Source organism: Clupea harengus, chromosome 21, assembly GCF_900700415.2.
Source record: "Clupea harengus chromosome 21, Ch_v2.0.2, whole genome shotgun sequence".
NCBI lineage: Eukaryota > Metazoa > Chordata > Actinopteri > Clupeiformes > Clupeidae > Clupea > Clupea harengus.
Window position 1 is genome coordinate 19,160,931 of NC_045172.1, and position 10,695 is coordinate 19,171,625.

Here is a 10,695-nt window from a genome sequence, read left to right on the forward strand (position 1 = left end):
TCGTCCACAACACATGCCCAGTATGCTGTGGGATCAATGCACCAACCTCGCGGACCCATCTCACTCCTCTAAACATTTTAACATCCCTCAGAACAGTTATAACCCACAGAGCAGCTGACTCGTGAATTAACCCCTTCAGATCCAAGGCAGATAAGGCAGACCCGGGCCAGTTAGCAGAACGGGAGCTTTGCATGGGCCCTTTGCCTCATGTTGTTAATGCCACATACTGTGTGAAGGTAATGCAGCAGGTACCCAGACCCATGGGACATGGCAGCCTTTTCTCCTTCCCTATAATAACATTTAAACATACTTTTATCCAAAGTTTTTACATCACAGGTGGGTTACACACTTGATCAGTGTGTGTGCACTCCTCCTTGGGAATCATTGAGAAGTCAGCACCTTCAAATACTGTCATTGGCAGTCTGGCTGTAATAGAATAGAGGGATGCACTGGCAGGATCTCATGTTTTAATGAAGGACAAGGCATTACAAACTTTTTTGACAGCTTATTAAAAAAACAGGTTTGCATAAACAATTTTGCATTTCATTACACCCCTGAGAGATTTTAGCCTGATAACCCATTAGGTGATTACCCATTCGTGAGCTGTTGTGCCTGAATATTTAGTGTTCCTGAAGGTACATAATCACATACAGTATGCATGTATTTGAGTATGTGTCACCACTGTACATTAATCTATCAGTAGTATGAGAGTTTTACAATGGAAATGTTTCATTTATAATCACCTTGCCACCCACCACATGCTTAAGGACATTAATATGAAGCTGACCATAAAAAAAAAACATTTAAAAAAAAGAGTTGCTCAAGGAACATCTGCTCTGTCTAATGTCAGTCTCTGTCTCATGTTGAACTCTGTCTTGTTTGTCTCTGTCTTGTTTGTCTCTGTCTTGTTTGTCTCTGTCTTACTGTATGTTTGTCTCTGTCTAATGTCGGTCTCTGTCTAATGTCGGTCTCTGTCTTGTTTGTCTCTGTCTTACTGTATGTTTGTCTCTGTCTAATGTTGGTCTCTGTCTTACTGTATTTCGGTCTCTGTCTTGTTTGTCTCTGTCTTACTGTATGTTTGTCTCTGTCTAATGTTGGTCTCTGTCTTACTGTATGTCAGTCTCTGTCTTGTTTGTCTCTGTCTAATGTCGAACTCTGTCTAATGTCTGTCTCTGTCTTCTGGATTCCTTCTGTCGTCTTCTGCAATCCATCTTCCATGGCATGGAGGGTCTGAAGTTCCTCTTTGAACAGTTCTTTAAGGTCTTCCTGATTCTGTAGAAAGGCACTGAGGCTCTGACAGCTCTGCAGGTCCTGTAACCCAAAACAGCTTGGCCAATAAGGTATGACTGGCTCTACTGCAATGTGAACATAGCCCTACATAAAATAAATATAGTCTATGAAGCTAATATGAAGCACTATGAAGCTATTATAAAGCACTATGAAGCTATTATGAAGCAATTATAAAGCACTATGAAGCATAATGTGTAATGCCTTGCCACTGTGTACATTCATTTGACATTTCGAGAACATTCTAGGTTTTGCATATCTGAATAAATGAAGGGATGTGGCAGGTACTCTATATCTATAGGCCATTTACTGTATATGAAGAGTTACATCAATAATAATAATTAATTTTTTTTATAGCGCTTTACTAAATACCCAAAGTCGCATCACAATATTTTCATGTGGAAATGTTAAGGGTGTCAAGTGAGGGTCAACACCAAGTTTGTTCCATTATCAGAAGAGTGCAGTAGAGAACTGTTCAATATGTCTAGAGCAGGAAACAGCTTCACCATTTCCCTGCACACCTTACAAGCGCTCCGCATTTGAATAATTTTTCCATTAATTCAACTTCTGTATGAGCTGAGGCTTATCACCATTTGGAGAATATAGCGCTTCTCTGTGGCTTTTAAGGCGGGCGGTAAGTAGGTCACTGAAGGCTTTACCTCTGGACTGAGTCTCTCCTCCTGGCCTGCACAGACCAGTAGCCTGTGAAGTCGTTCCCGTAGCAATTCTGCTTCCCATTGGCTGATGGATTCCAGTTCTATTTCTTTCACCTCGGATCCATCCACTCGGTCAACTCCAGGAACGTGAATCGACCAGTCTATGGACAGTGTCTACGGATTAAAAAAAATTCACAAAACATTTTCACAGACACACACATATATATATCTCACACTGTAGTTTAGCATAGAAACACTTTCAGTACAGTCCAGCCAATTTCAGTGCTAAATCACTCATACTGTATGTGCTTTCTAGTGGAACAACATATTACTGAGGTCAGTATAAATTGATATAGAATTTGAGGCTGTGGTCAGAAACTGAGGACCCTATGCAGTGTGTGGCTTTACAGAGCAGAGCATGCCACTGGCGTGCTGACCTCCTGGATGTGTTGTCTGGTGGTGGCCACGTCAGGGACGTGCTGAAGCGCCTGCAGCAGCTGCTCCAGGCTCCTCTGGTAGCGCTGCATCCACTGTGCCGACACGCGCATCTCGCACGAGTGCATCAGCTCATTCCTGCACCGGATCACCTGCACAACAGGCCTGGTTAGTACTGCATCCACATTCAAAAAAGCCCTGTCCATAATTGGCATATAAACCATAATTGTTCCCAAATTCACTTTTTCTGTTACACCTTGTTTGAGTGGGTGGTAATCTTTCGATGGCAGTAAAGGGGGGTAATCACCATTCTGTATTCACTTACTCTTACTTTCAACACAATAGGTTCTTATTGTTTGTTACTGTAACACTAAGTATATTACACTAAGTATAATACGGTGAGTATATGACACTGAGTATATGATACTGAGTATATTGCACTGAGTATATTGCTCTAAATACTATCTCTGGCAACACCGTATGCACACAGTCATGGTAATAAAGCCACCCTGAATTTAAGAGAACTGAACTGACCTTTAATCATAAATGGTTCAAGAATTACATTTTGTCCTGTTGCATTCTGTTGGGGTTGTGTTCTACTCTCTGTTCTATTTTCCCTGATGACAAGGGAGTAATGGAAGCTCATGGCTTGTAGGCTAGATGATCAATGCTTCCAGAATAGGTTTTGGTTCTGTTACATTCTGTTTGGGCTCTGTTCAATTCTCTGCGAAGGCTCTATTCCGTGTGGTTCTCAACGACAAGAGTGTGAGGGCAGGACACTACTGTCTGTTTTCTGCGGTGACAGAACAGAAATAGGAGCTTCCTGTAATGCTGTTCACCTCTCTGGCGAGCCGCTGGTCCATGTAGCCGAAGTGGTCACAGAAGTGGAGGAGGTTAAGGAGAGCTGCGGCGTCACACTGCTCTACTCGAGTCACATCTGCCTGTCCTCGAGGCATGAACGCCTAGGACAGGGGGACACACAAGCACACACACACACACACACCACCTTTTTAACTGTGTGCATGAGATTGGGAAGTGCTAGATCAAAGCAGCCAATGCAGAACTTGACCACTAGAGAGCACTACAGGGTGAAAAGTGATGCCCGATTGTTTATACTACTGTGTTGTATATGTGTAAGTGTAAACATGCTGGTTTGGTTTGGTTACTGCTACATGTCATTAGATTTACATTGGTGAGGAGAAAAGTGTAATTGTCTCAGTGCAGACAATTGGCTACAGTGCCTACAGAAAGAAACGCATTGATATTCACAAATATTGTGTAAACTGAATCACCTTTGAGAGTTCCAAGTGTTCAACATAGAATTTAATCTACCTTTGCAACTTCCCAATGCTCAACAGACCAGAGCCATGGCCTGCAGTTGCCCCAGTTCACCACTGCGGAAGGGTTCGTGTGGTGTCTCAAAATCTCCCTCCTCCACTCGCCACACAGAGGGCAGATAGAGTGCAACTACGGGAAAGAGCCAAAACACAAACGTTAACAGCAAAGACTCAAAAGACAAATGTCAAGAGCATAGAATACATGCCTTGTCAAAATGCACTGTGTGTAGGCTATGTTACTGTCCACCAGACAAAACACTGACATGTAACAAAGTTACAGCTTGATAATAGAAGAATAACATCGGACATGTGGTAACACGTAGGCGATGCTATTTGAACAATATATTATTCGTAGCTTTATAAAATAACTTTTTTCAAATGCACATGTTGTCCACACCTGGTTTCCCTTTGTTCTGCAGTTTTTTCTGCATGATTGGCCACGTCGCAAAGTGACGTTACTGCTAACGAGACTTTCATGGAATACTTTCATTTCATCGTCAACGAAACCTTGCAAACCGTCCTTTAACTTCATTAAACAATAACCGGCTTTTAGCCAGTTTTTGTAACCAACTTCATTCAACCGCAAACTTAACTCCTCCAACACCATAGCGCTAATGAAAACCGCGAAGAGAAGGAATTTAACGTTACACGTTGTTTATATCACCACGCAACATGTAAATTAGGCTAATCTGTTAGATCGAGGCTACAACAGAGATTGGTTTACCAATCTTAAACTCGAACTTGAACCATAGCTTTTATTCACAATTTTTCCGAAGAGAGTTTGAAAAGAGCTACACCGCAAAGAGGAAATCAAAGCCATAAACAGACAACACAGTGAGCGAACTCGGCAGGATCTTTCTATACCACTTCGTAAAGTTGTGGTTGTGTTGTGACTGCAATGGTCTTCCGTGAATTGGCCGTGTTCAAGCTGTGGTGATGTGAGTATTCATCAAGCCTAAATGCCTGCGCAAAAGAAATGATCCATGGAGCAAAATTTTGGTTGCTCACCAAATGCTCATTGCAGGCTAAATGCTAAGTGTAGAACTTACTTTACACCACTTCAACAACATGTTTGACGTGTTATACCGGCAAGTTTACATAGTTTATGCACAAACACCTACACGCCTTGTGTTCGTCATGAACACAGCCTTGGGAAGTGGGAATAACCTGCGATGCATTTCGGGAGCTGTAGTCTTCATGCAATAAATACGTATAAAGTAATCTGTCCAGTTGCCCTCAGTCGAGTTAAAATGTTTTGCTGCTTAAAACATTGAGCCTGCAGCTCATCCACCTTTATCGTGAAACGATGGAGGAACCTAATACTGCCGTGACCTCTTCGAGTCACTCAGCAGATGGTACACGTCAGGTTTGACAATGTAGTCCGATGGATGGCACTTTGTTGACACTGCCTTCTCAACCTCTGACAATCTCTAACTGGATCCTGTGCTGACCTTCACCCTAATCCATTTAAGATAAGGAGTTAAAATGCCTAGGGTGTTTCTTAGAAAGCTCTGCTCTTGAAGCAAAGGTAAATATGAAATCCCTTATAGCCACATACATCTGCTGTAAGGTGACTTTTGATGTCAGTGCCTGCCTGCACTGTTTTGTTCATTGTCAACAGGGCAGGTAGGCCAAGATCAATGCGCATGAAGGCCATACACCACAACCATGCACATATTTTCTGTACTTTGGTCTTTATTTATCTGTAATTCATGACACGTTGCACACAGATGAAGAAAACCGATATTATGGTTATCTGACAGATGTCTATGATATTATAATAATTTTATACTAAAAAATAGTAGAGTCAATCACATATTTTTGGTTGTGTACAAAACATTACAAATATTGACCACAAAATGTATCACCAACAAAATTATACATTTTCAAATGTCACCAAAAGAAAATAAATATATTGTTAACTATATACAGATTCTATATATACACTTGAATATTTACATGGTCAAATACATGGCCCAGTTTCAGTGTGATAGATTTTTACAAAAGCAATCGGTCTTATTTTGTCCACTGTAGCAAACATTTCCATCCCATTGGCCATCGAAGAGAGGAAACGAGCAAAGCTTGAATGAAAAAGAAGAAAAAAGATTTGGGACCAGGAGCTTTAAAGAGCTTAGCCGTTATCCAAGACTGCTGTCAAATTTGCAGAGACAAAAGCATTCATTCTCAGTCTCTCTGGTGGCCATAGGCCAAGCCATCGTCCTTCTGTCTACCCCTCAAAAGGAGGTCTGTGGCTGAACCACCACCTCTGCCAGCTCCCGTGGGGTGTAGGGGAATTGTTGATCCAGCTGCGCATGGTAGTCATACCGGTGGTGGCTTAAATGGGTGGGCAGGGTGCCCGTCCTGTGGCAGAGGGGAGCCGGGCGCTGCCCAGGAAGTGCCACCTTCGGGAGCCTCGTGTGGTAGCCACGCTCTCTCCAGTATGGGGCCTGGGGATCCACGTGCATCGGGCCGTAGGCAGAGGCACGGGAGAAGGCTATTGTGTAACCACCGTTGGCCATGAGGCTGCTGGAGGAGTAGGTCGGGATCTCGTAGGGCTGACCGAGTCTTTCCACTGGCCCAGTGTAGAAGGAGTCTGTAAATCAATAGAATGTTCATTAGATGGTTGGTCAAAAATATTATCATTATGTATATTTTTTGCAAAGTAAGGTGATAATACTATGATAATATTATTAGTATTATTGGAATTATTAGGGTAAGGTAAGTGATAATAATACTATTATTATGATTATCATGATAAATCAAGATGATAATGAGACTGTGGATCCCTCACATATTATATATATATATATATATACACACACACACACACACACTAATATATATATATATGTGTGTGTGTGTGTGTGTGTGTATGCTAAGCTACAGATACGGGTGTCCTCCTAAATAGACTCCCACAGTCAACATACTGCCTTTCTTTTTAATATGCATCTCCTAAAGAGAAGTGGCACTAGGAAACTCACTGTTTGCCTGTGGCTGAATATTGCACGGCACTTTGCGAGCAGCCTCTCCACTGATGTCGGAGTCGCTATCATTGGAGTCGCTGTCTCCTTTCCCACTGTCCTTCACGCTCGTCTGATCAGTGGAGCCGATGCCGCTGTGAACGGAATAACAACAGACAAAAAAAGCATAAGCAGAGAGCCTTCTCATCCAATCCGGAAACTCGCTGGCTGCCCCGCGCCGGCATTGTGATTCAGCGCGTGTCCTGAGCATGCCAGGAAGCAGGCTCACGAGGGCCAACTCTGAACAGGCATTACTTTCACTGCATCTATTTATAACAAGTTGGTGTGTGAGACACACAAACAACTTTTCAGTTATCATTATGCCATTTACCACTGTCAGTGTGAAAATGTGTGATTATAAAAATGGCATGTGTGCGTTAACACAGAGAAATCATAGTTTTGTACAATGTACAATATTGGCCTGTAGTATGACATTCACAGCGAAGGGACTTACCTTATTTGTGATGTGAATTTGTCACCCTGCCAAACAGCCACAGATTCAAAATGGCTCTTGCCGAGAAGAGGTCTGAACACCTGTAAAACAAAACCACATTAAAGGATTGGTTAATGCAATTTCTATTGACTAGCGTTGGTGTGTGTGTGTGTATGTTTAGTGTACAGGTTGTGTTTTATTTTCTGTGGCTTACCCTATTGTTGGAGTCTGTGCTGTGCTGTTCATCGTACGAGTCATCATGTGTGGAGACAGAGGAAAGCTGTTCATTGACTGTGGAGCTCTGGGTGGACATGTAGGTGTCGGATTCTCCTGAGTCGATGCTGTGGCCAGGGAGAGGCATCCTTCTGATGAGTCCACCGGTGGAGCCCTTCTTTGAGTCCGGAGACCTGTCTCGCTGGCCGCACCTGCGGGAGAGGGCCACAGTCACGATGGCCACCAGCAGAAGAGCACAGCCGACGCCAAGCAAGATGATGATGATCAGGGAGGTGTCCACAGCCTCAGGGCCCTCCGAGTCTTCGTGTGACTGCAGCAGCACCAGGATCGGCTCCTCGTTGATGGCCATGTCCGTGACCTCAAACCGGACAGTGGCGATGCAGGAGAGCGGAGACCTGCCGCTGTCCGTGACGGCAATCTTCACCACCAGGACATCTCCTAGTGTGAACGACAGGCCATATTTTAGAACCAGCTCTCCGCCGAGTTTGCTGATGGAGAAGAGTTGTTGTTTGTCCTCAACCAGCCTGTAGGTGAGCTCTCCATTCATGCCTTCATCCGAGTCTCTGGCCTTGACCCTCAGAGCGAGGTAGCCAGCTGGAGCATTGTAAGGAAGGGGAACATCAGCGGAGTCATTTAACAGAACCGGGTACAGGATGAAAGGGGCGTTGTCGTTTTGGTCCAGAACTTTGATTCTGACTACAGTTGTGCTGGACATTTGAGGTGAACCGCTGTCTGTGGCTTCAATCGGCACGTCAATTTGCTTTACAGACTCGTAATTAAAAGCCCTGACTGTGTGGAGTGACCCTGAGAGAGGATCTATTGAAACAAAAGAGGACAGTGGCGCGCCCCCTGGTGTCTCGCCGTCTATGAGTTTGTAAGTCACTTTTCCGTTCTCCCCGGCATCGGGGTCACGGGCTACCACTGTGGCAATGTAAGCACCAGAAGCTTTGTTCTCCATCACTGATATTTCGTATACGGATTTACTGAATGTTGGCGGGTTGTCGTTTTCATCTCTTACCCTGACCGTGTACTGCTTCAAAGTTTTGAAAGGCGGAGAGCCCATATCTTCGGCCTCGAATGTCAGGTTGTACTCGTTGATCTTTTCTCTGTCCAGCGTAGTCGTGGTAACAACCATAAGAGAATTGCCATAAGCCTGTTGCAGTTTGAAGTGCTCGTGCCCATTCAAACTCACGCGCACGTAGCCGTTTTCGCCCGAGTCTCTGTCCGAGGTGCTGATCAAAGCGACGAAACTCTCCACTGCCGCAGCCTCTGTTATGTACGCCACTCCGTCACTCATCGATGTCATCGGTTTGATGTTGATCTCGGGTGGGTTGTCGTTCACGTCCAAGACTTCAATCACGACTTTGCAGGTCGATGGAATCGAGTTGAGGCCCATGTCATACGCCTGAATATTCAGCTCGTAGGATCTCTTCGTCTCGAAATCGACTGGCGACTTCAGGGTCACTGCGCCAGTAATCGGGTCGATTTGAAATGTGCCTTTGACCTCTTCCTGGGACCCCTCAGCAAAGTCGTACCGCACTTCCCCATTGAGTCCCTGGTCAGGATCAGATGCGTGCACTTTAAGGAGAAGAAAACCGACTGGTGCGTCTTCGGGGAATTCAACTTTGAGTGTGTCGTGCTCGAATACTGGGCTATTGTCGTTAAAGTCTAAAACTTTGACATTAACACTCATTGACCCAGATTTGGGAGGACTGCCTCCATCACTCGCAATTACTTCAAGTGTGTAATTCTCCTCGACTTCTCTATCAAGCGCTTTAATCAAAATCAGTTCAGGGTACTTGGTGCCATCCTCCCTATTCCGCACTTCGATGCCAAAGTGGCTGTTGTGCAAAAGTTCGTAAGTTTGAATGTAATTGTTGCCGACGTCCGGGTCGACCGCCGCGTCCAGTGGAAACCGTGACCCCACTAACACATTTTCTGATATTTCCAAGTCCGTTGTGTTTCTCTGAAATTCAGGGGAGTGGTCGTTTATGTCTCTAACGTGGATTTCCACATGTATCAAAAGAAACTTCTCTTTGAAGAAAACCACCACATCGAAAGTGACGAGACACCGGGGGGAGCGCTGGCAGAGGCTTTCCCGGTCGATGCGGTCTCCCACAGTCAGAAGCCCGTCAGTCGCTCTCATGTGAATCAAAGTGGAGTTTGTCTCTTGCATGAAGCGGAAACTTGTGTTGGGATCCTCGGCTCGGTCGATTTTCAAGTCATCAGATAAATTCCCAATAAAAGTGCCAGGGGCGTCCTCCTCGTAGCTGTAGTACTTTGTTGTTGTGCCACCCACAGCACAAAGCGCCAAGAGAAGCACAAAGCTGACCCTCACTATCATCGTTTCTTTAACTCTATTGTTCATGACTTCTACGTCTAAAAAATGAGCTTAATTATCAGCTAACAGTCCATCTAAACAGTGTGCTACACTGCGTGACTCAACGCGTCCTGTTGAACTGACCAGCTCTCTGTGGATATTCAGACACTGTTAACACAATTGGCTTTTACGCACAGCCCTATGCAAATGAGAAGCCTTGCTGACCAATCACGGTGCCTAACTTTAGGCAAACGGAGGTGACAGTGGGTAACACCAATTGACTGTGTATTTAATTTGGTGCAAAAGGCGAAGTGTCTGGCAAGTTTCCTGCAAAAGGGTGCTTTATGAAGTTTGGTAACAAAACAATGCCCAAACGTTTTTTTTTTTTTTTTTAATCCAAATGCTTCACTTGCTTCGTGTGTGCTTTAAGTAGTTTGTGTCCCGTGTGTGTCATTACCTCTGTAAATATTATATAAGCATGACCTAGGCTACATTTAGAGAAGATACACTTATCATGTGCCACATATTATATGTAGGCTACTACATATACATTATATAATATCTTGATGTTCAATATTGGATTCATTAATTATCAGGTTTCATGCCCCCTTCTAAATAAAAAGGCCTCTTTACTTCATATCCTATGTGCGTATGGTTTTTCCACAGGCCTACTGTACATGCAGAAGATGTTTCCTCAAGGTGGTCTTTTGCATACTAGCGTGAAACCGTTGCCAGCTGTGCGTGGGGCTTATCAAAGAATGACAAGAGTTTGTGTAGATTCGTACCAGATTAACAATTTTGTCGTACGTCTGTATCACAGATGTTAGTCTGTGCAGAGCACTGTGTGTGTTCTAAGGGCAGTGCAAATGTCGAAGTGATAACTGTATGTCTGCATGGTTTAAAAGGGACAACCCCAGACCGCAAGGTGGGAAGTATGACAGCTAACCATCTGCTCAGTTCACAAATCGTGAGG

General features: G+C 44.2%; 2 protein-coding genes across 2 annotated transcripts; both read right to left on the minus strand.

The window, feature by feature from the left end:
- Positions 1-1,116: 1,116 nt before the first annotated feature.
- Positions 1,117-4,846, minus strand: LOC105911957 (uncharacterized protein CXorf38). Its single transcript, XM_031558545.1, has 6 exons — positions 4,765-4,846; positions 3,711-3,845; positions 3,218-3,340; positions 2,381-2,530; positions 1,947-2,117; positions 1,117-1,311 (listed from the first exon to the last, which is right to left on the minus strand). The coding sequence occupies exons 1-6, from the start codon at positions 4,783-4,785 to the stop codon at positions 1,117-1,119; spliced, it is 795 nt and encodes a 264-aa protein (XP_031414405.1). The 5' UTR covers positions 4,786-4,846.
- Positions 4,847-5,098: 252 nt separating this feature from the next.
- On the minus strand, positions 5,099-10,465 carry LOC105911939 (protocadherin-8-like). Its single transcript, XM_012840847.3, has 4 exons — positions 7,383-10,465; positions 7,190-7,269; positions 6,697-6,830; positions 5,099-6,308 (listed from the first exon to the last, which is right to left on the minus strand). Exons 1-4 carry the CDS (start codon positions 9,768-9,770, stop codon positions 5,950-5,952), a joined length of 2,961 nt encoding a protein of 986 aa, XP_012696301.2. The 5' UTR covers positions 9,771-10,465; the 3' UTR covers positions 5,099-5,949.
- Between the last annotated feature and the right edge of the window lie 230 nt (positions 10,466-10,695).